The 26,481-nt window shown below is 32.5% G+C and overlaps 4 protein-coding genes across 4 annotated transcripts; 2 read left to right on the top strand and 2 right to left on the bottom strand.

Annotated features, from left to right (window-relative positions):
* The first annotated feature begins 382 nt into the window (after positions 1 to 382).
* Positions 383 to 6,341, top strand: LOC137922397 (uncharacterized). Its single transcript, XM_068765380.1, has 7 exons — positions 383 to 527; positions 632 to 1,747; positions 1,820 to 1,881; positions 3,665 to 3,724; positions 3,802 to 4,035; positions 4,199 to 5,677; positions 5,883 to 6,341. The coding sequence occupies exons 1-6, from the start codon at positions 514 to 516 to the stop codon at positions 5,665 to 5,667; spliced, it is 2,955 nt and encodes a 984-aa protein (XP_068621481.1). The 5' UTR covers positions 383 to 513; the 3' UTR covers positions 5,668 to 5,677; positions 5,883 to 6,341.
* Positions 6,342 to 6,962: 621 nt separating this feature from the next.
* Positions 6,963 to 9,464, bottom strand: Dus3 (Dihydrouridine synthase 3). The gene has a single exon (XM_068765381.1). The coding sequence runs from the start codon at positions 9,317 to 9,319 to the stop codon at positions 7,592 to 7,594; it is 1,728 nt and encodes a 575-aa protein (XP_068621482.1). The 5' UTR covers positions 9,320 to 9,464; the 3' UTR covers positions 6,963 to 7,591.
* LOC137922400 (tubulin polyglutamylase complex subunit 2) lies at positions 7,476 to 11,284 on the top strand. The gene is made up of 5 exons (XM_068765382.1): positions 7,476 to 7,551; positions 10,153 to 10,329; positions 10,403 to 10,584; positions 10,784 to 10,957; positions 11,059 to 11,284. Exons 1-5 carry the CDS (start codon positions 7,476 to 7,478, stop codon positions 11,215 to 11,217), a joined length of 768 nt encoding a protein of 255 aa, XP_068621483.1. The 3' UTR covers positions 11,218 to 11,284.
* Positions 11,285 to 11,437: 153 nt separating this feature from the next.
* On the bottom strand, positions 11,438 to 25,574 carry vari (MAGUK p55 subfamily member vari). The gene is made up of 12 exons (XM_068764809.1): positions 25,490 to 25,574; positions 23,719 to 23,813; positions 20,415 to 20,564; positions 19,970 to 20,176; positions 18,558 to 18,788; positions 17,502 to 17,600; positions 17,046 to 17,204; positions 15,123 to 15,333; positions 14,395 to 14,565; positions 14,019 to 14,164; positions 13,328 to 13,402; positions 11,438 to 12,833 (listed from the first exon to the last, which is right to left on the bottom strand). The coding sequence occupies exons 1-12, from the start codon at positions 25,572 to 25,574 to the stop codon at positions 12,657 to 12,659; spliced, it is 1,806 nt and encodes a 601-aa protein (XP_068620910.1). The 3' UTR covers positions 11,438 to 12,656.
* Between the last annotated feature and the right edge of the window lie 907 nt (positions 25,575 to 26,481).

Below are 26,481 nucleotides of genomic sequence, written 5' to 3'. Positions count from 1 at the left end.
AGAAAATGGATTCCGCTACGTAACGTTCCATTTAACGCAAAGTAAAAAGTTATAAAAAGTGCAATCGATTAGTCGTACTCTTAATCAGTTGTTTTAGATTAAATACTCCTCAGTTATTTTCATTCACATTTTATTAAGACCGTTTTCTGTTTGTAAAGTCATGTATAATATCTCAGTTTTTATTTAAAAAATTTATTCACAAGTAAAAAAGAAACATTTACTCTATATAACTGTTACCTTTAAAAAGGTAAACATAATATTTATACATTATAAGAATTATTTGCGATAAAAAACATATATTTTAAGAACCTTTAATATTTCTGAACGCTAAAAAGCTTTACCCTAACGTTTTTCGTAAATTAGGCGGCGGTCGCCATTTTGTTTTTACCTTGTGTAAGGAAGGAATGGTGAAAATGTGTTGTAGTTGCTGTTCATGTTAATTGTTCGTTTTGTACACGTGTAATAATTTCAATTTAAAATTTGTTTGCTTTATTAAGTGGTCGTTCAGGTAAAATGGGACGTGGAAGGTAATTACTGTTTAAAACTGCATTATCGATACAATTCATTATTGAATAAAATTACCGTAAGTATAAAAAATAACATTTATTTTATTAATTTATTTGTCAATTAGAGATCGAAGCCGTGACAGACGTCGCAGCAGAAGTAGGAGTAGAAGTAGAAGCCGCAGCCGTAGTCCTCGTTATGGGTTAGGATCCGGCGGTGGCGGCGGCGGATATGGCGGCGGCGGACGCCGTAGCAATCCTGGTGCTAGTTTACGTAAACCAAAGTGGGATTTGAGTAGACTGAAACCTTTCAAAAAAGATTTTTATATTCCTCATCAAGATGTTGAAAATAGAGCAGAATCGGAAGTTGAATCTTGGAGAAGTGACAACGAGATAACATTAAAAGGCCGTAACATCCCAAAACCGACACTAACTTTTGATGAAGCTGGTTTTCCCGATTACGTTATGGACGAAATTGACAAAATGGGATTTTCAAAGCCAACGCCTATCCAAGCACAGGGTTGGCCCATTGCTCTTAGCGGTTATGATATGGTCGGTATCGCTTCAACCGGATCGGGTAAAACGCTTTCATATATATTACCAGCTATTGTTCATATAAATCATCAACCTAAATCTAGTCGGGGCGACGGACCTATCGCACTTGTTCTAGCACCAACCAGAGAATTGGCTCAGCAAATTCAAGAAGTATGTGATAAATTTGCTAACACTTCTAAAATACACAATACTTGTTTATTTGGAGGTGCTCCTAAGGGACCACAGGCCAGGGATTTGGATGCAGGTGTTGAAATTGTTATTGCTACGCCTGGTCGTCTATTAGATTTTTTAGAGAGTGGTAGAACTAACTTAAAGAGATGCACTTATTTAGTCTTGGATGAGGCTGACAGAATGTTAGACATGGGCTTTGAGCCTCAAATTAGAAAGATAATTGAACAGATTCGTCCTGATCGTCAGACACTTATGTGGTCTGCTACATGGCCTAGAGAAGTACAAAGCTTAGCATCAGAGTTTCTTAAAGATTACCTACAAATCAATGTAGGCTCACTACAATTGGCTGCAAATCACAATATTTTGCAAATAATTGATGTTTGTATGGAATATGAAAAAGAAACAAAACTGAGTACACTTTTAAAGGAAATTATGGCTGAAAAAGAAAATAAGACAATAATATTTATAGAGACTAAACGCAGAGTCGATGATATTACAAGAAAAATGAAGAGAGATGGGTATATATACTTAATTTTGTAATGAGTTGAATACATTATTTTTATCCCTAGCTTAAATTATGTTACTTTCAGGTGGCCAGCTGTATGTATACATGGAGATAAATCTCAAAATGAACGTGATTGGGTATTGCAAGGTAAGTTTAGTTATAGGCAAGATTAGTGTTATGATTTTTTTTTTTAACTTTTTATTTTTCATAATATAATAGCTATTTCTGCATAAACAATGAATTTTTTTAAATTTAATAAAAGAAAAACTGAGCGCTTGCTCTTAGAGAAACCAACTGCAACTCAAGAAGCGATGTTGGAGTGAGAGTTTAGAGTACCTTAAGTGAGTTAAGGAGAGTTTACATGCGAGTGAACAGTTGGTGAAGATGTGTCTGCATGTGCAGGCCGTGGAGACTGCGGCTGGGCGGCGGAGGCGGCGGCATGCGCGCGAACGTCGCCGCTATGCTACGGCGGCGAGCCGTGCCTGCGGCCGCACCCGCCTCTAGTCCAAGGGGCTAAGCCCTAAGTATCTGACTTGTCACCGCGGCTAGTCTGAGCCGATCGCGTGTTCGGCGCGCTGGGGTCCACCCCTCGCCGGTGTGCCGTCGACGGCGACGGTGCGCAGGCCGAGCGTCCGGGTGCCTGGGCTCACCAGCGCCGGTCCTGGCGCCTCTGTTCTCTCGCGCCGCCCCTGTCGGCCTCTCGCTCTCACTTGTTTTTTTTATGAGCAATAACAGCCGTTATTAAAATGGGATCTGTGCCTATTTAGTAAGTTCTCTTCGAAAGTAACACTAGTGAATAATTTATTTGCCCCTTTATTATAATTTCATAACATGTTTTTCTGGATTTGATATTTTAAAAACACAACTTTTAAAATTTTTACAATAAGAAATAAAATTCTAAACACATCTTAAATTAGATTTATGTATTATTATATATATTAGGTTACTCACAGTAGTATGTTAGAATCAAAGGAAATAAAAATTATTCAAGAATTCCTACAAATTGCCTGTGAGAAGGATTATTTAAATCCAATTACTGTGAAAAGTTAGGCAGTATGTGATGTAAAGGATTGTACAACACAACACATCAGACTATAGGATAAAAAATGGAGAGATCTTTATTTAATTGATATAAATTATTAATAGTGCAATCCCCATTGTAGAAGGTATAGTATAGGTAATGTTAGTAAGTATATTTATTTCACTGGAAAAGGACTCTTTGCAACTGGTTGTACACTTCTCACTGTAACATGTGGTTTGAGGAATTTTAGGTTATCCCTGGTAACATAGAGATGAAAATATCTAAAAAAGCTTGAGTAATTACTCTTTGAATTTGTGTCATACTATTATTTATTGATTATTATTATATATTATGAATGGTAGATGAAAAAAAGTATCACAATTTTGTCATTTTTAACTTTTGAATTTGTTAGGTTTATAAATATTGTTTCAAGTTTAATTAATACAGACACCACTTTTTTTTGGTTACACAGTAAATATCTTATTTTAATTTAGTTTAAACAGAAATTAATGTATGAAATTTTACAAGTTCATATTAATGTATCAAATAATTTAAGAAATTTAATTGTCAGTGGGAATGCTAAAATTTTCTGACTGGTTAAATTTTTAAAATATGTGCTTATAATAAATGGATTTACAATTCTAAAAAAATTGTAGTAGTATAATGATAATAGGAAAATCTTGAGTGGTAAATGAAGTTCATTTGTCCATTAATATTTTTAAGACTTAACTAATGTAAGTTTTAATTTTGTGGACCAAAGTTACTACCTGCTTTAGTAATTTTGTAAATCCTGTAAGGTCAATTTTTATTGAGATATCCTAAAAAATATTTAAATGTTATGAGTATACATAAAAATAAATACCTAAATATTTAACAGGACAGTTACTAATTTATTCGATTATTTTACAGATTTCCGAAGTGGAAAAGCACCTATACTTGTAGCGACAGATGTAGCTGCAAGAGGATTAGGTTAGTTACATAAAAATGTGTAATATTTTTTTTATATACTAATTTGTCATTTAAATTAATGTAACTGTTTTTTGCAGATGTGGATGATGTCAAGTTTGTTATTAATTTCGACTATCCCAGCAATTCGGAAGATTATGTTCATCGCATTGGGAGAACTGGAAGAACAAATAAAACCGGCACGGCTTATACCTTTTTTACGCCTTCTAACGCAGCCAAGGCAGCTGATCTTATCTCGGTATTAAAAGAAGCGAAACAAGTGGTTAACCCTAAATTACAAGAGCTAGCCGAGCGTGGAGGCGGAGGGGGACGCCGTAAGTCTTATGCGATAGCTGCATGATTCTCCCTTTAACTTTTATTGAATAATAGAATGATGTTAACTAATAGACACCTTGAATGACTTTTTACGGCTTTCTTTCATAAAACAGTTTGTCTGAATCCTTTGTCTGTTTTTAAATATTTATTTTCATTGTTCAGGTCATCGAGGTCGTGGTGGAAGATACCGTAGAGGTGGACGCAGGTCTCGTTCCAGATCACGATCTCGGCGCCGTCGCTCTCGAACAAGATCGCGTTCGCGGGATCGTCGTCGTCGTCGCCACAGTTCGTCCAGATCTTCAAGAAGCAGATCTTCAAGATCATCAAGAAGCCACTCGCGATCACGCTCTCGCTCCCGCTCCCGTTCACGTAGCCGCTCTCGTTCAGGCAAGTGCAGTCCGTTGAAGGACGCTACTAATGCTGCTCCTAAGCCCGTGACACAAGCTCTACTGCCTACACCAAAGCCACTTTTACCTACTCCAATTGGTCCCCAGCTTCCCATGTCACAAAACGATAAATTCAATGGTAAAAGACCAGCAACACCTCTGTACAATGAAGATTTGAACAATAGAATAAATGATAGAGGGATAAATGATAATATTCCAAATAGTGTTCAACAGCAATCGTCTAATCAGATTCCGCCACTGATGGCTCTTAATCCGCAAATGTGTATACCGCCTCCTCAAATGGGTGGACAAGGATTTGTGATGCCTCAATTCTTCCCCGCTGACCAATATGGTATGATGGTGCCGACTTTTGCTTCCAGTCCAATGCTCACTTCTTCTAGTTGGACTGCACCTCCGCCTCCTCCACCACCTCCTCCTGCACCATCCAATTCCTTAAACAATGTCAATTATAACCAAGGGCAAAGTGGCTATGGCGAAAGTGGCCTAGAGTCAGATTCCAGGAAGCGAAGCGGTCGCTCTGGCGGCCTCGGCTCGAGCTCTTATGGGCAGAGCTCGGGTGGGCTCGGCTCTGGTGGCCTGGGCTCAGGTGGCGGCCTGGGCTCCGACGGAGGCCTGGGCTCGAGCAGAGGCTCGGGCCGCGGCCTGGGCTCCAACGACGAACGCGGCTACGGCGGTGGCCTCGGCTCCGGCGGAGGCCTCGGCTCCGGCGGTGGCCTAGGCTCTGACGAAGGCCAATCGTCGTCGAGGTCGAGAGGCGGACGAGATAGACGTCGTCGCGGAAGAGGACGGGACAACGACTACGACTCGGAAGGTCCGGGTGGTGGCCTCGGGTCCTATGGATCCGGAGGCCTTGACGGCGGCCTGGGTCAGGCCTCTCACGGATTGGCCTCTGGCGGTCTTGGTGTACCCCATGGGGGCCAAATGCCGCGCCTACTTCCGCAACCTGGTGATGACTACTTTGGTCCACAAGGTGCCAATTTTACAGCATTCGGCTCTTATGGTTCTAAGAATTTAAAAAGAAACCAAGATGATAACAATGTCAATGATTCATACAGAAATAACACTCATTATAACAATGAAACAGAGTTCTATGATCAACAAAACAACATTGGCCCTGGAAGGCCATTCAACCTTGATATGAACCAGAATGGATCAAACGATGCGCAGGTGAATGGCTCCATGGGGTACAATAGTAACCGCCAGAGGAATCGCCAACGGCGGTGAAAACCATGAGGTTTGTTTTATTCAAACCAATCAAAACTCACATTCATAAAAATCACATTTTGTCGATATATCCACTGTTAACATTAACTTGGGTGTAAATGAGTACACATTATTGTATCTTTACACAGCTCAATATATTCTTATTTTGTATGTTAATCTCTCAGATTCAAATCAAAAGACAAAAGACTTGGATCATGTTTTGTGTATAATTACAGAGAATGGCTACAATGGTGACTCGCGCCGACGTAGAAGACGTTAAGGAGAAAAGTTGAGAAGAAAGTGAAGATCAAAAACACTAGTGCTAAGAATTATTGGACAACAGATTTTCATTCCATGGAAGTGTCGTCTGCCTAGCATTTAATTTATTTGCTTGAAAATTGTAAACCAATAAGATTTTGTAGAATTGAGCATAACACTATTAGAAAATTTTGTATAAAACACTGTAGTAAGCATTTGATAAATATAATAAAACATTGTTTTTTTACCTTTTTCTAATATTTTAACTTTCAAAGTGATTGATTGTATTGTATTTAAGTTCTATTTCTATAATATTATCCATGTACATTATAAGTACACTAAAGCGACAGTCTGTATAAATAATTTGAATCGTAAATTTATAAACAATATAAGAACCTTTTGATATATAATGACTTTAATTTCATAACATCCATAGTAATTTTCTCTTTGGCAACAACGTTTCGGAAGGCCTGTGATCTATTTAGAATTAGCTTTAATCTGGTTGCATAAAAATAAGGTACTACAAATATTGAAAAAATCATTCAAAAAATGGCTGTTTCTTAAACATTTCCTGAGACAGAAGTTGTAATAACAGAGTACGGTATAAATATTAAAAAGGATTTCGTTGATTCATAGAGATGCACATTTATTTATAGTAGAATTTTTGTTTGTATTAAAGTATCTGTGTGTAAAATATAAAAAGTTGTATAATATTGAGTAAAACATTCACAATCGCAATGATCTTTGTACATACTGTAATAACACTAACAACATTGGAATTTTCTACCTAAGGTATAACAAGATACTTCTCTAGTAGCCCTAAATTGTAAATAAGATACCCACTACACCAATAGGCAAGGCTTGATTAATATATAAATTCACAGTAATATTCAATGTTAAATTTTTAAACATTAGTTCATTATGGATGTAAAATCTTTTTCGTTAATACCCTGCTAGAATAAAATTTGTTGTTATTTCTAGGTATATATATATAAAATGTTAATAATAATCTCAGGCCAACAATATAATTATGCCAGCATTCTGAAATCCAAAATATTGGAACATAAATTTGGTGATTAGTGTGAAAGTTTATGATCCTTTAAATACCTACAATTGTTAAATCAATGAATCATAACCACATTCATAATACTTATTTCTGAAGATTTAATTTATGAATAACTAGAAATTTTAAACAATGACATCAAAGGTTTGCTAGTACTTTTTCAAAAGTTGGGTTGGCTAGATTAAAGCCAACTCTGATGCAAGACTAGACAATTAGATTCAAAGAATCCCATATGTTATCAGAAACAAATTAAACGTGTTTTGCTTTATAGATCAGTCATGTTTTATCGATATATTTATTTATAATTTTTTGGGTTATTATTTAATACTGAAGATAATTTAATCTAAATTACATAGGTTTTTTTACAAATCTATATGCATTGTATATTCTATAGCATTTTTTCAACCTAGTATAGAGAAAAAAGTAATAAGGTTATTGATGATGTCATTCATTTATTTGGTTACCATGGAACTTACATTCACTTTGGTATTGTTATTTGTTGTTCGAGATGAGTTTTTCTGTAGATTTAGTGTCAGAAGACTCTTTTTATGAAAATATTACTTTAGGTGTTACAAGAGTTCTAGGTAAGTAGATAGATGAGAGTAATAAGTAAACATACAATTATTAATATGAGTTTGCTTTATGTTTAGGTAAAAATATAAAACCATCAGGTACTGGACCTAATAACATTTCACTAATTTTCACCCAATCAGCACAATTGCTTGAAGCCATGAGAGTCTCTAAGTCATCCCTTCCAAAATATGTTGGAGGCCTTTCGTTAATTTTTTGTGGTGGTCGCTCCAATATACCTACAGGTACATATCTGTAAAGGAATGATAACCACTCCAGTAAGAATCTGCGTGTGTTTTCAACACCCTGCGTGTCTGATCCCCAATGTTCAAGACCATAATTAGTGAATTTTTTTAATATTTCAAATCTTTCTTTACTGCTTATATCCAATGTTTTTTGCTCTTTGATTTCTGTGAATATCCAAGGTTTAATAAGTGCACCACGTCCAATCATTACTCCTTGTATGGAAGAAGCAACTTCCTTCTTCAGCAGGTAGTCTTCATAACTTAGAATGTCCCCATTGCCATAAACAGGATGTGGTGCAACTGCTTTAGCACAAGTTTCTATGTATTCCCAATCAGCTGACTTTGTATATCTGGCCTCTCTTGATCTACCATGTAAAGTCACAAGTGATACACCCCACTCAAACATTTTAGGAATAATAGTGTGAGCTATTCGTTTGTCTTGGTACACACCAGTTCTAACTTTTGCTGTAAAAGGTATACTTAGCAATTTTGAAGCTGATTTGATTGATGTCTCTAAAGCAGGAAGTCTATGCAACATACCACAACCACCCCCCTTTTTATAAATTAAATCTATTGGACATCCTAAATTCAAATCTATAAAATCTAGCTCTGTATTTTCTTGTAATAATTGTGCTACTTTTGTTATAATATATGCATTATTTCCACATATTTGAGCACCAAATATTTTTTCAGATTCATGTCTTTTCACTAAAGCCCATTCTTGTTTTAAACCTTTTAGTAATGACTCGCACAAAGCCATTTCTCCACAAGTAATGTCAGCCCCAAAACCTTTACAAATTCTTCTAAAAGGAAGATTTCCTACTGTTGTAAGAGGACTAAGATATAATTTGTCACACCAATCTATTTTTTTCTTCTCACGAAATTGTAATTTTATTTCATCTTCATTAGTTATTGCTCCACTTGTTATGATTGTATTGTCACTTACTGAATCAAGTTTTTCTGAATGTCTTCTGCTATCCATACTTTTAACAACACTTTCAGCTATACTAAAATCATATTTTTTCTTTTGTAATTTAATTTGAAGTGAACTTTGAAGAACATTTATTGTGTCTTCTTTCCATTCTTTGATTTTGCTTTCATTTGTTAAATTGAATCCTTCAGGTGTTATATGATCGGAACCAAAACGGCAGGCGATTCCCCGGGGACATTTTCCTCTGACATCAAATAACAGACACTTTTCACCAATATCTTTGGGTTTCATTTTTAGATAGTCCAAAGGATTGTGAATAAATTTACAATTAGTATATTGACATTTAGGCTGTTCCCCTGTGATTCTAATGTCTATAATACTTGGACATGGCTTATTTTGTTTATCATCTTGAAATGTTTTAGGCCTTGCTTTATTTTGACCTCTTTTTTTGCTATTACTTTTTGATGATTCGTCTTCATTTTCCTCCCTTTCAAGTTTTCTTTTTAAAGATGATTCTGCCTGTCCGTCATTTTTGAGTATTATATCAGGTTTATGAACGATAAATTTCGCTTTAATAGCACATACTCCTGAACTTAAATTAGACATTTTCGATCACTATTAAACGATTATAGAATTTCATCTCATAACATCAATATGTTGATTTACGATATAAATGTAAGGATTAGTATTTGCAATGTCTTGCCTTAAAACTAATTAAGATATTTTAGGTTAGTACAAAAAACGTGTATATTTATCAACATTTAAACTAGTTTGACATTGCACTTCTGGTCAGTGTTACTATATCTTTCGTTATAAATTTATCTTTAGAATAGTATCTGCCTAATTTCTGATGAATAATATTAAAGCTCTATATCAATAACCCTTTATATCACTTTTGAACTAAATGCATTCAAATTTTGGGGATAAAGTGATACGATAAAAAATTATAACTAAAAGTGATATATTTTATATCACTTTTCGTTTCACGGACTCTTGAAAATATAAAAATCCTAAATAGCTTAACTTCATCTTCATAATACTCCTTAAAATATTCTATCATCACATGCCGTAATGAAAAATAGAAATCTATAAATAATATAGTGTGAAAATACAAATACTGCTTAGGTTGGAGATTTTTTATTTTGAATAGGTAGGTACTATCGTTAAAATTTTCTCTTTATATTTACATATATAAATAGCTAGAAAGTAAAAGGCAAGCAGTTACAATTAAAGTTTAACGAAGTAGCGAGTGGTAGTTTAATATTTGGATAATAAATAGTAACATTTTATCTTTTGGTAAAGAGTTCAAAAAATACGGGAGGAAAATGATTAACGAAGTTTTATCTCATATTAGGATATAATAAACAAATTTCTGACCTGAATTAAAAAAAAAAACACTAACAAATCGATAATCCTCTTGTATGTATTAATTACCCCAGAATCCGATCCACGTATAACTAATGTTGTCGTAGAACGAAGATTGCCTTGTGATCGTTTGGCCATTTCAAATTGGGAGCAAAGGCATTCTACTGTCTTGCCTGAAGACCTTCGAAATTTTTATGCATCTAGTGATGGATTTCAGCTCACATGGAATTATAAATATTCAGGAAAGTATTGTTAAATTAATATTAGGCCTAATCTATGCGTTTAGACTATATGAAATAAATTCGAATAATATTTTTATTTTAGCAGCTGATGAAGTTTTACCGGTCGGATCAATAAGAGTGAACTCTTTAAGCGAACTATGTTTGTCACCAGCCTTGAAAGATCTTCTAGATTTCTCTTTAGCAAGACAAAATGCGGGTTCTCGACCATTACTTAACACGAAAAGCAAGGTGTTTGAATTAGACACATGCAGAAATATAGGAAAGGTAAAGATTTCCCTAAGGATATATAGTTTCTACTCTGCTTGAGATTTAGTACCGTATTAATATCTTGACTATAATTACACCAGAGAAGCAGTTGACGTAAATCATACAAAATTAGTTTTGAAAAACTTTTTTACTTATATAAGCAGTCCTAAACAAAAACATTTTATGTGTGTTTATGTATCCAATAAATGTTGCACAGGTTTGTCTCATTAGTACTAATGGAACTTGGTCTATTTGGTTGGCAACTCGTGAAGGTGCTTGGGGCTGGTTGGCAGATTCATTTACTCATTACTTTAGGATGGGTATAGTACATCTTGGATTACCGGGTTGGCAAGCTGCTTTTTCTAATTTGCCTTTAATTCCTTGGGCAGAGGTAAGCATAATTTGAAATACTAAATGAATTAATTTAAGATGAAATACTAGTACAATTAGTATTTACTGAGCTTTATGATCATAATATTCTTACTATTTTAGCAATTATTTTTACTGTTAGCACCACATTTATTGGAGAAAACGGAAACAGAAAATAACACCATTGCAATAGGAAACGAGACTGGACTAAATCACATAGACCCCAACATTTTTAAAATGTCTGCTCGTCATCACAAAGCGACTCGTCAAATTAACCAATGAAGACAGATTTTTAAATCTACAGATCGAAGACGAATCATAACATGTAGTATTGAAAAATAAAATTCTTGTGAGAAAGTTATTAAGCTTTTATTTATTGATAAAAAAATTAAAGCATATTATAAATGTGGAAATAAAAAAAACAATGCTTTCACTTCATACATATATTGAAAATTTATTAATACAATAAAATTTATAGCTAAACAACAAAAAATATGGACGGAATGTAAGATTCTTCATGAAACATAAGCTAAAATTACATAACTAAAACTACTACATAACTTAAATTTTAACGTGATAAAGATGTTTACCTAATGCCATTATTTATCTTAGATAAGATCATAAAATGAACTATTCTAAAAATTCCTAATACAAATTATTACTGATTACTGAGATTTTGGTTAATTAAAAAAATATATTAAAAAAAAATCGTCCCTAAGATTTTTGTGATTATGTTGCTTCGTGATGCTTTTGTAAATAATAAAATAAATTCTATCATTGTCAAGATATTTATAAATCTATAATGCGACTAGTCATGGTGCACACTTTAAACATCAATTAAATGCAAACATGACTTAAGCTATATGTGTGTATATTGCGGTAAAACGACTAATTATTAAAGTCAATATAGGTTATACATTATGAATATTTGTCAACCACACACCACAGTACCTTACAACTAAGTAAATGTTTGGTGGGATGTTAAATCTTGAAACTTTATTTCCCTATCTAATCATTGAAAATGTTAGTAAATAATAAAGCAAGTAACTGCTCAGGGGTATTTAGTAGAATGCATCATGTTTACACATGTAGTGGTAACAATTTGATATATAAACACAATGTGATGACTATGAAGAAGTATAATGAAAGCAATGGAATGATTTATTCAATAATTGGTACTGGTTGGGGCATGATAATAGGCGCCCCAGATATTTTGACGTTTCACACATCTTAATTTAAATATAACGCAATAAAATTATTACAATATTTAATCATACAGTACAAATAAAACCATGGTTTAATAAACATTTATTTATACAACTTTAATTATCAAATAAACATCTATTGATGGTAATTGCTTGTGACCCGTGGTTATTGTAACCTCGAATATTTTAAAAGTACTATAGTATGAAGTGTAATATAGTTACTGGTAATAACAAATATTTTAGCAATATCTAACGTTTTAGTTTATAAAAAGGCAAGCTTTTTAAGGAAAAAAGTAATCATTAAGATTACTTTTCATTAGAATAAAAGCTGATTTATTTATACTATCCCAATATAAAATACTTGGATTTATTAATTTTATGTTTATATGATGATTTGTGTTTCCTTACCAAAATATTTTTGTAAGCTACAAGGCTGCTTTTTACCATATGTTAATATGCAAAATTAGCAGGGAAGACCATGGTTGCCTCATTAAAACCAATATTGTTTAAAAATTACTAATAAATCCAGCTGACTGGCACCCACTGGTGATCGGTTGAGAGGGAATGTAGCGCATCCATAATTTTAGAGTATGTTGTATCTATATTGTTGTTGGTTATAACTAAATCGATGTATTTCTCATAAGTTCGTTGGATACGGGCACTATCTTCTAAAGTTTGTTTCATATCTTCCTCCTGCGTAAAAAGACGAGCTTAAAAAGAATCACTACAAAAATTGGCGCAAAACTAAAAATACACTGATACAACATATACAGCTTTTGTTAATATTTTTTCTAGTAAATATTTAATAATCTTGTGATTTTTGAAATATTATTGAATGGTATAACCATTAAAATATTAATCAGTCATACTTAAATTATTTTAATTTATATCAGGGCCAGTAAATGAAATTAAAATTAATAATACAATGAATATGCCATAGTTGGATCCACATCAAGTAGATGATAAATATTTGAAGTTTTATAATAAGATATTTTTGCTATTTATTTTGTTATTGTAAATCAGTTTTAACATAAATATATGAATTATTTAGAAACACTTTCTGTCGATGTTGTAAAATACTTTGTACATTCTTTATATTTCTAATATTCTAAATAATAAGTTTCAGATTACGTCCATTTTCGCAAATGAATGGAATTTGACATTTAATAGCTATTTAAAAAACTTACCTCGTAAAGAGAAGCAAGCGACTCGAGTGTGCGGGCCCGCCTTGAACTGTACCGGATTGAGCTCTGCCGGTCGAACTACACGAGGCATGCATACACATACAGTACATTAACGAGCATCTTGCATGCACTTTTTAAATGATTACAAAAAAAAAAAATTTAAGCTGCTCAAAATCTAATAACATTGCAGTAAAACGGTAATAACACCTATAATTGTCGATTTACATAATTCAAAATTTCTTTCACATAGGCATATTATTTATATTTGATTAAGTGAAAATAATGAATAATAATTAGAATAACTATTATGTGTTATATGATTCCAATATATGATTTAATGCCTTTTCCCTTAAGGTTCATGTGTAATTGAAGAGTATAGTTAAAATTTATTGTCACTGTCTATTAGTTTGAATAAAATAACGAGGCCTGACATTATTTTGGAAAAAAGGAGGAAATATGTCAATATATTCTACACTCCAAAATTTTTAACCAAAAGTTTATCACAATATCATGCTATAACTAATTAATAAAAAACGTTCGAGCTCAAGCTTGTTTGCTAAGACTATTTTTAATATAACACTACAGCTATTTGATACAAATAATAGTCGGGGTTGTCAGAATTCATAAAATATCGACTAACAGTTCCAACAAATTGTGCTAACCTCAATGACTAAAACTTTAATTGTATTCTCACCGTTAAGTTTCGGTTGGACGCGTATGTGAGGTTGCGAAGCTGTTCGATGCCTGGCGCACCAATCAACACCACGTACGGGAGAAATTCACTGCTGTTGTGAAGCAATTTCAATGACTGTGGTGCACAGTCCAATATGCACATTTTACCTGAAATCGGTTATATATATGATTGGTTATAGGTGTAAAATCTTTAAAGGGGTCAATGTATAGTTTTTTTTCTTTTCAACCTATAGATGCCTACTGCAAGACATATGCTCAAAGCTCTCCATAATGACCCTAGCACTTATTTCGACCTTACTTTGACTATATTATTTGCCTTGCATGATTATTTTAAGTTTTTGTTTAAAATTTAAAATTTAGCTCTTGGTTTTACATACCTTCTTTAATAACAGCTCTTATAGAGTCAAGGTGTGTTCCATACAGATGTCCATTATGCTCGCCATATTCTAAAAAGCGGCCTGCATGAGCGTCCCTTTCCATTTCATCGCGCGACACAAACCAGTAAGATAGGCCGTTTTCTTCCAAAGGTCGCGGAGGACGTGATGTGTCTGTAAAGATTAAGAAAAATTGTTAAATATTAACATGATAATAGGGAATGAATTGATGAGAAGATATACACTGATTGGTTTCTATTATTATTAAACTTATTTACATCATTGTTTTTAAATTCGTTCTTAAATACGTCACAGTAATGTTTTGAATTGACAAGCGCTTTAGTTAAGGGTTTGGAGATTTGCTTAATAGGTGAATGGTGGCATTTTCTCTTATCATTTGTGTTAAAAAATTTCATAGCAGATTTAAATTGAAAGATGACATTACAGGTAAGTTCAATCTGATACTAGTGTCTATCAAATTTTCTAACAGTCTCCTCAATGAAGTGGTCGCTAAATAATCCAATGTGATGAATAATATGTTTTCAGGAGCATCAGAAATCGGTGTGAACTAATGGTTTGTCATCATTTTGGTATAATCTCTATGCTGGTGTTCCTCAAGGCGGTATACTTTCTCCGTTGCTATTTTATTTATATATTAACCTTATAACCCAAAACCGTATATTTCATTTAGTGTTCGTTTCATTTTATATATGTTAACAGTGTATACATACGCGGTACGACAGCGCCGAACCTATCGGGGTGTTCTTGTATCATTCGGTTCTTGAGCGTCCGACGGCCGACGCTTTTTGTACCGACCAGTGCAAGAATGCGGCGCAGGAAAGGGGGCGTGCGAGCGACCTCTTCGTACAGCGCGAGCTCGGCACCCTCCAGCTGCACGCTCGACCGCGACTCGTACACGAATTTCTTCTTCTTTTTCGATATCTGATAAAAATATAACAATGTTATGAAATCAAATTAACCTTACAAGTTCAAAGCAGTTTTTTCATGTCCTAAGTCAAAAGTTTCCAATGCTTGCGGTACCGTCATTACCAAGTATGGGACGCGAACCTCTTGGTCAAACTAAGGCAGTCCGAATATTAGGCTAGTTGATGAAAGGCGTACGTTAGCCATAATAAGAACGTGGGCAGGAAGACCCAGGGCCTTTATCGTCAGCTGTGTCTGGCGGCGAAGGTGTCTGGGGCCTAAAACCGGAGGTGATTAAAACGATGTATCTGGCGATGCTGGAGTCAACGATATTTTTTTTTCTTTATATGGCCCCCGCTATAGGGACCCCTCGTACCCCTATCTATTGTGGGACAGGGACTTTGCTTTTATTTAATAATTTATTCATGTAATATTTTTATTTTCGCGCTCTTCTCTTCTCTTTCTTTCTTTCTACAATTCGTCTTTCTTTCCCTTTCTTGTCCATTTTTCTTTATATTCCAACCATTCTTTCTTCATACCTTAAAAATTACAATTTCTTTGTATGGTGTATTCTAGGTATACATTTTCATATGTATTAATCTATTTACTTGCCTATTTTTACTTTCATTTACAATTTTAATTTTATGTTCTGACGGCAGCTGGGCAGTTTCTTCAGTGTATTCCAGATAGAGCCGGGCGGCGCAATAAGGCGCCATATTGACTCACGGTCTGCCCTCGAAACTGTCGCAAGATCTGACTCTCCATCAGCGTTAAGAGTAAAAGAGTACGAGTGAAAGGAAAAAGTGTGAAATTGTATTGGTTGAAAGCGCACGCGTGGACGGAGGCATGGGACGGACGGTGGGTAATGAGAGGGCTGACCCCAACTGGTCAAGGACGCGGCCATGAAGAGCAAAAGACGATCGGAGTACGAAAGGTGTCCTGCTTCGTTTGTCAAGCGACGGCTTAGGTTAGGTTACACCTGGTAGCTGATAGTAAGAAAGCAAGAAAGTTTGTAAATAAGAATTATCAATTGTAAAAGAAATAACAATTTACAATTAAATATATAAAAAGACATTGTAAAGTTATAAGTAAAAGTAAGTTAGAAAATTAGTCCAGTGTACTCTGATAATAAAATAAGAAACAAATTGTGGTACCTAGGGAACAGAGATGAGGGGTAAATGGCGATGCTTGGAAGGAATACTAAGAATGTAAAGAATGAGAGATTTGTGTATATTTAATAAAATGGTTGCCTAGGTTAGCACAGGAGATTTAAGTTAGAAAATCTGTTAGCAATGTCATAAAGCTTTTAATTCAATAGCAAAAAAGATCATAATGGTAAACAAAACATGTATAAATTTCTCTCGTCAAATGATAGGAGCCCACTGCAAGGCAATAGGCCTCCCCCAAAGATATCTATGGGAGATATACCATAATAGCAACGGTTGGTAGGCAGGTGAACGATCGCAGAGCGGTATAATGGTATGGTATTGTCGCTGCTGCCCATTCGTTAGAAATTTGTAATCAGTGTCAATCTTACATAAATACAGCGCAAAGTGTGCATTGTATAAGATAGTATTCCAGGAATCGAATCCACGATCGCAAGTATCAGTCCTCTGTCGCTATGCTACCACTGCTTACTTATACGAAAAATAGCTTAAGCAAATGGTTATATGGTGGTATATCACATACATTAATGTCTTTGTAAAATATGGGAATTGAAGATTCCTTACCCTCGCTCCGCAGATGCTTATTTTATGGACAAAATCTGCTTCAGGAGGCACATAGGCTTTTCTTCTCTCTTCTAATTCCGGAGATGGAATAAGGCCGACAACATCTGTTTTCTCAACATGACTTGCTTGCCACCAATTCGGATCCTTTCGATCTGAAACCTAAAATATATTTTAATAAGATTAAAATTGAATAGAAATTAAATGTTTAGATATATCATTAACTACAATATAGCGTTTGATATTCTTTTACGCAAAGAATAATAACCTGAATTAAAGTATAACTAAATTAACATATTTAGTTTCTAATAATAGCCCAAAGGCAAAATATATTGTGCAAAGTTATAATACCAATTTAATTTTAAACATGGAATCTACAGTACTGATATAATAATTAGCTAAGATAAATATTAAATATGTATGGTATATTTTGTGTAATTTTTAATAATGTGGACTTACTTGTAAAATATCTCCCTTTTTGAATGGTAATCCTATTTCCTTACATGGAAGTAATGTATCTTCTTTTGGATCATAATCAAAAAGCGCTCTCATATAACACTGAAAAATATACATTATTAGTTATCAAACCCTTAGTCATTGTTTTAATTAGTATGTAGTTAATAATAATATAATGTACTTCTATAAAATAGTAAAGAAAGTTATCTTATCTCAAAAAAAAGAAAATCAAATATTTTGAGGACTCACGAATTTAAAAAAAAAAAATAATAAGACTTGACACAGAATGCATGTTGGTGGACCATATGTTTCCCATACCTATTAATATTTTTTATAATTGGTATATACACATATATAAAAATATAATATGTTCAGACATTTCGCACATTTGGCAATATATGTAAAACTAGATCAAACAGCACAATGTAATAATTGAGTGAAGGCGGAAAAACGGGAAAAAATCCTATCTATTTTGTGTCATTTAGAATAATCTGCCATTTGTAACAACTATACAGGAGTTACAAAGTTTAATTATAGTGAAAATATGGGTGAAGTATGGTAATTATTTTATCTTTTCATAACATCAGAATTACATAATCTAACAAATTACCCAACAGTAGGCACTACCTGTCTCATAGAGTGAATTATGCTGAAGTAAAATTATCAATCAGTGCTTTATTTTATAAAACTTTAAATGTTAGTAGGAGTCAAGGTACAGGTGAATATAAAAGAATATTGGCAATACTAATATTTAAAACAATGAAAAGGGAAAAGAAAATATTAGTTATTTTATGCTCCACATACATTTTTGCCATGAAGGTAGGACTCATTTTAGAATCCTTTGTCTTTTTTTTAAAAGCTTCACATATGGAAGTCAAGAATTTAGCCAAGACTGTAACAGACTAGACTAGACTTTAGCAAATATTATGCCATTAGACATTCTTTGATTATTATAGATTGACCATTCTTTGTTATCAGAGGCACAGGAAGAAGTATGAATGTATGATGAAAAGAATCCATAGGCAATAAATTTAAAACTAATTATTAAAAAGTACCCACACTCAGTTTATTTGACAGTTGTGAACTCTTCTCCTTTAAATTTGGCCCCACTTTCAAAGTCACTCTGTCATTGGGCTTGGAAACTGCTTCTTTAAGTTGGTCCTCGGAATCTATGTGTACACCATCAACTTCTAACAAAACATCACCTACTGAAAGAAGAGCCTGTTTAGCTGCTGCACTACCGGCTAATATTCTGGCTACTATCAGCTGTCCATGCTCATCAGTGGTTACCTAAAACAAATCATTTTTGTAGTTAAATAAAAATACATTTTTTTTAAGTTTTGCTTTATAAAATCTACATATTTATGCTTGCTGCATAAAGTCTGCTTATACCATAATTGAATACATTTTATAATGATTGAACCACAATTTTATAATTATTATGCACACCCAATATTATATTCATACTTTTGTATTTACCAGTGTGTGGAAATGAAGTTTAGAATGTAACAGTACTCATATCCTGTTCTAAAATAATGTCATTGAACAGAGCTATCTTGGTAATTGTTTTAATTAGTAAAATTGTACATCATTTGATTAGTTATCCATTGAATTAAGGCAATAATTGTTGAGGCATTTTGAGGTTTCAGAATAAATTAGTGTCCCCGTATATATTTAAATGATAGGGTGATTAAATGTGTAATTAAATTGATGAAAATGTTTAAAAAAGGATATTTTGACTCTAGTTTGACTTTAGTTTTCACTTGTACAGCAAAAATTTTAGATTCTATGTGAAATTTACAAAATAATGTCATAAAGTAATTTTATTTAATTATTAAAGCTTTTCTGCTTGATATAAAATAAACAGAAAGGTTTAATTCACAAAGTGTAATGTTTTTTTTTATTTCTATGATAATCAAGTTACTAAAGTTAACTTATATATAATAAATAAAAATTTGCAGGTTTAATATGTTTAGTAGGAAATACTGCATTCTCTAACAAAGAAAGTACACCCTAATTTTTTAATATATTACTTCACATTATATTTTTGTGAATACTTGCCAGAGTAGAAATCACTAGTGAATATTTACAAAAATACATAGTATTTATAATGATGAGCAAATACTACTTGATAATATTTAGTTGCACATTAAACTTAGGTTATTATTTGGCTAAGCAATTATGATTGTTGCCTTATAATCAATTGATAATTTAAAATTAAGTGTTTTCGGAGTCTACCTGCACACAAGCAGATGTAATTAGTGATTTGATTTGTACAAGCAGGTATAGTTAAGTATCTTGCTCACCTATTCGCAGCTTTGAAATTTTTAGATTTAAAAGTGCCTACTATAATATGCCTACCTACAAATTCAAGCACAAGTGCATTGCATGCCCCATCTTTATTAATTACATGTCTGTGTAGCCTGTAATTGTTATTCTTTAAAAAATATTTGTGAATTTTTAATACTCACAGTTAGTCCCAATGGCTGGCCAGGAACTTTTCTCAGTCCTACTACTTTTATAGTCTCTATCGGCATGTCTCCGTTTAAGTCGAGATCAAGTCCTCTATCAATGTTTCCCAGTAGTTCACTGTTATCCTTTTGAGCTGATTTCTCATCTATGCCTGAACCTCTTTCCAGCCAGATCGCTCCAACTTGATCATGAGCATCTATAAGGGCCTGAAAAAATATTGTTAAACATAAATCACTTCTTTAACACATTAAAACAGGTGCTTCTAGATTATTTTGGCACCATTAAACAAATCCAATTTATTTACTTGGGTCAATTTTAAAGAAACTACTAATAATTTTTTTGATATAATAGCTTTATTGGAATTTCACGCCGTATTATATGTATATATTTGAATTGTCTGAATAGGAATATTTAAATGACACATATTTGTATACGAATCCTTACCTTAAAGTGCACTCGGGACAACAATATAGCGAGTTCTGCTTGCTCAATAGTCCGTATGTTATTACCTCGATATTCACTCAACGACCGTATTATGTTTACGTTATCCAAGGAGACGGGTTTTACGATCAAATCCTCCTCCGAATCCACAGACTACAACATTAATACTTGCTGTTATGAAAACTTTATACGAAATGAAAACCTATAAATAACAAATCTAGCTTGAGGCGTGGCACTTGTTTTTAAATGTTTTTGAATTAAAACTCAACATTGTTAACAAAAGTATTGCATTTCTTAATAAATATTGAAACAAAAATTATCCTAAATATGTTAAATTTTAGTTTGTAGATATTTAAAGACTTTTTAAAGAAAAAATAGTTTATTATTCTTTAAGATTGTACACACCCATCCAAGTCGATTTCACTAACGGTTTTCTTGTTAGTCATAATGTAATATGCCTATTGAAGTGTAATTTCATTTTAGAAGTTATTACAGTGCAGTAAAGGCGAATGTGCAATAAAAAACAAGTAATAGTAAACTCGTTTGCTTCGCGGAACAAAGATGAAAAGAGTAGCTGTCAACAATGCTTTCAAAATGTACAGATAAAAAAACTTCATTTTTAGTTTTAATCAAAAGACAAAGAAATAATGTAATGCATATCTAAAAGATTTTAATTTATTTTATACATGTGACTGATGTATGAGTGTTATGAAACCAAGAAATTTTTAGCATATTTATAAAATATTTAAATTCTTTAATGTACAAAGAATTAACAAAGTTGATTTTCAGCATGAATTTAGAATACCACAGTAAATATAAAAAGTAAAATATCTAGGAACTTGTATTGAAGTGGTTATATTGACTTTCACCAATGATAATTGATACATCGATTTTTTTAAAAAAATATAGTTATTTTGTTAGTGAAAATAGTATGGACGCAGTAGACGTAATGATATAAATATTATATAGAAAATTTTTGAGAATATTTATGCGTTAGTCATTACGTCGTTCTATGTAAATATTTTTGATAGATACTGTAAAACAAAAATAACTTTTCGCTGTTCTTTAAAATTATGCTGGATCATAAAGTATTAATTTTAATTATTTTTAAAAATAAATTGATATTTGTGTAGCAAAGTTTATCATGACACATTTTTTTAGGTTTCAAATTTATTCCAAGCTTATGTATTAATACAATCCGGTTGCAAACTAAATATTGATGACAAACACATCTGGATATAATTGTTTTCGTTACGAGAGGCGTATAATTGACTAAGCATTTTAAACATTTGTCGACAACCAGAATATAATTGAGAAAGAGCACTTTTACCTCATTGTATTTGTTAATTTTTTTTCTTGTACAAGACAAATTTTTAAATTACTCGTTATTAATATTTGTACATAAATTCTCTCGCTACAGCCACAAGTTTTACATTTATTTTTTTATATGTCAGCAAATTTGTAGGAAATATTTTTTTTAATTTATAAATATAACTTAATGGCTTTAGAATTTATTTTCAATCAAAATATTTCAATCAAGTCGTCCTGTCGATAATCTATATAAATGATGAAGTGATTATTGAAAATGATATCCACGGCTAATCTGTTAAGACTATATCAAAGCATTATTTACATAATGCTTTCACATATCATCTGTACATACAGAAGTTATACCTGTAATAACGAATATTTCATGCCCAAGAAGTCTTGCGTTAGTTATTATTTATAATTCATTTGCCCGATTTCGCACGACATGAAAGTTTGCCTTTCTCAATTTTGTAGGTTTGTATGATTAGGTAAGTTAAATAAGCCATCAGGGCATAAATTGTGTGCATTCCATAATAGAAAATAAATGAAATACAGGTAAATAAAATAATATTTAATTAATTTTTTAAAATGTTTATGATATATGGTTAAAATAAAAAAGGGAACACTTTTACTCTAATCAAATGTGTTTATATGTTGTGATACTTTCGCGCTCGCATCGTTTATTATGAAGTGGCTGCGCAAAACATACTATAACGAATCTATTCTGCGGTTAGCATTTGGGTGGGCTTTTCCGTTTAAAACTATTATAAACTGAGGGTTGACTGTCCCTGGAAGTTATCTAGTGAATTAGTCTAGCGATGTTATACGCGCCGCTAAATTAGGTGAAATACTTTATTTATGTTAGGGTGGAACATTGTTGACAACACGACTAAAAATGTTTTAAGACTTTTATGGAAAATTTAATATCTTCGTTCAATAAATTTTAGTAAATCACGCCAGGTAGCCTCTACGAACATTAACAATACTTTGTAGAGCTGCGTGCATGGTTTCTTTCATTTTACTGGTTCAACTTCATTTCGCACTTGGGTGATTCAATCATTTTGCGCTAGTCGCTGTTACAGTTATTCTATGTACAGTGCTTCATTAGTAAAAATAGAGGTCTGATGTTAAGAAAAAGGATCCAGGGTGGAACTTTCATCTCTCTAGACATATATTTTTTTTATTTTCGCACTCGTCACATAGGTAGTGTGGGACAGAGATAATTTTGTTTTGTTTTGTCAGTCATTGTATTTCGTGTGACAGAGATAAGGCTTTACCAAGCCGAAATTAGCCGATTGTCTCTTTCCAAAGGTCCTGTGCAATATTTACCGCCGGGGTCTGTACGTGACTTTTTTGGTAAACACATAGACTAGAACTTTTTCCTCTTATGAAATGCTATTTATGCAATTGCAAAAAGGTTTTGTTCTACTCTAGAGTTTGTGTTGCACTTTTTTCACTAAAACACCTTTTTTTGTTTATATAACAAAAGAAAAGAACGTCGAAAGTAAAAATTAAAAACAGGCGTCGAATTTAAATAGATTCAGGCGTAAGTAAAAACGTATTAATAATACTTTAAACGAAATAGCAGAATTTGTTTCACGTTTAATAATTAGTGGTTATTGTAGTCTGCCGTTGTCAGTAGCATTAGATTTATCACACGTGTATTACAAATGACGAAAAACATTTGAAGCAACCCCATGCATCAGGTTTCTTCTTAAATTTTTTGTAAAGTTATAAAGCTTTTATTATAAACATATTCTTACTATAGAAAACGAATTTATCTTAAGCAATATGAAAAGATATTGTCGTATAATATTACAATAAGTTCTTTTAAATGGTGAGATTATAAAACTTAAAAAAAGCTTAAAAGCTTTTACTCTCATGCTTCATCAGTTTGTATAAAGTGATCGCCCTGAATTGCAGGGACAGGTAGTAAACAATAAATTATTTTAATGTATACAAATTTTGAAAACTATTTTACATCGCTCTAGTTACTTACGCATTTTCTTTCAAAATCGGGGCTTTCGATTATACTTTTTAAAAAAATATCTTCGTGATTAGATAAATTTTCTTCTGGCTTTTCTTCTTGTTTTTCTGTAAAAAGTATTAAGTAAACATTGTATTTTAAAAATGGTTTACGTGATTTTATATCAGACGAAAACGTATTCTATTACCGAAAATATATTGATATCTATAATGTCTTTTGCATAGATCAGATTTAGTTAAAAACTGTCACATATAAGGCTGCAATAAAATGAGTAATTCTTTTTTTAGTTAAAATTTTTGGTTAATAGTGGTATTATTGACTTTTTATTGACGAAAAATATTCTTATTTTTTATTGAGTTACACTAATACGTTCAAATCGCCTTTTGTCTTAATATTCTAGTAATGTTACTGTATTTAGCAAGAGTCTTTTAATTAGTACGTGGTTCTAGTCTAAATTGACATAAAATAATGTTTGTAAATTAGAAGCGTAAACCGCACTCCGTGAATACATTATGTATTGTGTTATTATGGAAAAAACAACGAAAGTTAACTTACCAAATTTACTTTTAAAGTAGTACACATATTTGTAGTGATTATTCGATATACCTTTACTATTAAAAATTCTGATATCAAAAAATTAATTTTGTCTATTAAAATTTAGCTACATCCATCTAGGATGAAGAAAGAGGGGAATGTAAACATTACATTTTTAATTAAAGATAATTACAAAATAAAGCTGTTACAGGTTACCAGTTTCCCGGATATGATCTAATAAAAATCCCACTATTCTTTTGAGAGTAATGTAATACAAGGAAACGAGACCATTTATGTCGTAAATAATTTTGTACAGAATTTGTTACTTGCATGTTTCCATTCGAAGAAATTTATTTTTGTTTCAATACATTTATTCACAAAATTCACAGAAACAATTGTTTTGTAATGTTGTTTTCTGTGTTAAAAGTAGTTGGTTATTCGGTGAATTTAAAAATTCGCTGAAAGGATTCAGTTATGATTGTTTATTGCACTACATGTGAAATATATGTATTTATAACTACTAAATTGTCTTATTGAATAGTTAAGCTTTAAGTAAATTCATCGAAAATTTTAATAAAAATTTTAAAACTTATTTTAGTTTTTGCAGTTTTCTTAAAGGTTTATTCATTGACTGCATGTATATTTAACTGCCTATAGCATTGTATGTGATTTAACAAATAAATGAATAAAGAATAGTTATTAGACTACAGATTACGTAACAATAATCGATGACTTTTTAGTTATTCTATTATATCGTATTTAGTAAACCATGAATTGGAATGCATTGAAAATTTAAAATATCCGGTTATCTGTTTATTTTTTAAAAGAAAGATTCATAGTTATGATATGTCAATGAATATTTCACATTAATTTATTACTTTTCTCACCAGACATTTTCTATCCGTTTAAAACTCTTTAAGAATATTACATTTTTAATAATTTATTTATTTTACTTTGTGTTACTTTTATAATTTTATAATAATTTATTTGTACCAATAAATAAGTTTATCTGTAATATTATATTTAGTTAGTTTAAGGCCGTAAAATTTGTCGCGTTAAACATTGAACTTTTCATACACGTAATATCCTGCTGCTAAATCCATTACGCTATTGCGGCATGTTATGTATTGAATTTTACAATATCTAAATATGTTGAAAGTATGTAACGGACATTGTTATATTTACCGGTATTCAAACGATTTGAGGTTAGAACAATTGCGGTTGAATATTGGCAAAGTATTACACTTACCGTCGTCAGGTGGTTTGTTCCCAAAAGCGAAGTCGCGAAAACCGCGTAGACTTACTGTGTAACGGCCATTTCTTCGGACCATCATGTGTAGAGTTTTAATAAAACACTTATTCACTTAATAAAAGGGTTTTGGTAGCGAACGCGTGGCATTCCGTGCTGAACGAGAGCCGTAGAACGTACGCTGTGGCTGCGTGGAGGAGCGTCACGCAGAGTGCCGTCAGCTGAGTACGCTTCGCGTCACGCTGCCGCCCGCCCTCCGCGCTTGCGCACTTCACTTCACCGATTCAACGTTTCGTCATTTACAGTGATGTCTAGAGATGACATAAAAATCTATCATTATTGTCGATATACATTAAAAGGAAGGTTTTTCATTGACATCTCATATATGTATTTTTATAGTTACGAATATAAAAATAAGAAATAGAAAAAAACAGCATTATAAGCGATGAGTAAGATGCAATAAAAAAAATTAATGAAATTATGTTTTTAAAATATTATCAGCTTAAGCAGTTAAGTAACATACCTTACGTACACATGTAGACACGTACGAGTATAATGTGTACCACGACACAACTGTACAATGATGTTAAATGTATAAGTGATAGGTCAATTGTAGAATCTCAAATTAAGTATAACTTTACAAGTAAAGGATCTATATTAAATACAATCAGCTAAAACTTTCGTTAGATTCGATATAGATATATCACACACGCGTATTGTAAAAAAAGAAAGAAAAAATAGTGCTCATTCACAAGCTAGTATAATTCCTGAGTTGTAACAACTTAATAGTTTCATATATTCACAATTTAAATACCTTAATTATAACTCATTGTATATATTTTAGTTATATCGATACATATATATCGATACATTACTATGAACTGTCTGCCCGCCTTAGTGCCGCCCGGTGATGCTACGTTATTTCGTAACTAAAGCTCGTTTAGCTTTCTTGTTTTCTCATTTGCTATATCTACACTTGCGCAAAATGCGCG

The sequence above is a fragment of the Battus philenor genome, unplaced genomic scaffold (assembly GCF_028537555.1).
Source record: "Battus philenor isolate CCGP_79_NKW_IND1 unplaced genomic scaffold, ilBatPhil1.0.hap1 SCAF_2, whole genome shotgun sequence".
In the NCBI taxonomy this organism is placed as follows: Eukaryota; Metazoa; Arthropoda; class Insecta; order Lepidoptera; family Papilionidae; genus Battus; species Battus philenor.
Note: the sequence above shows the minus strand (reverse complement) of the source record. Positions and strands in the feature narration are given on the sequence as shown.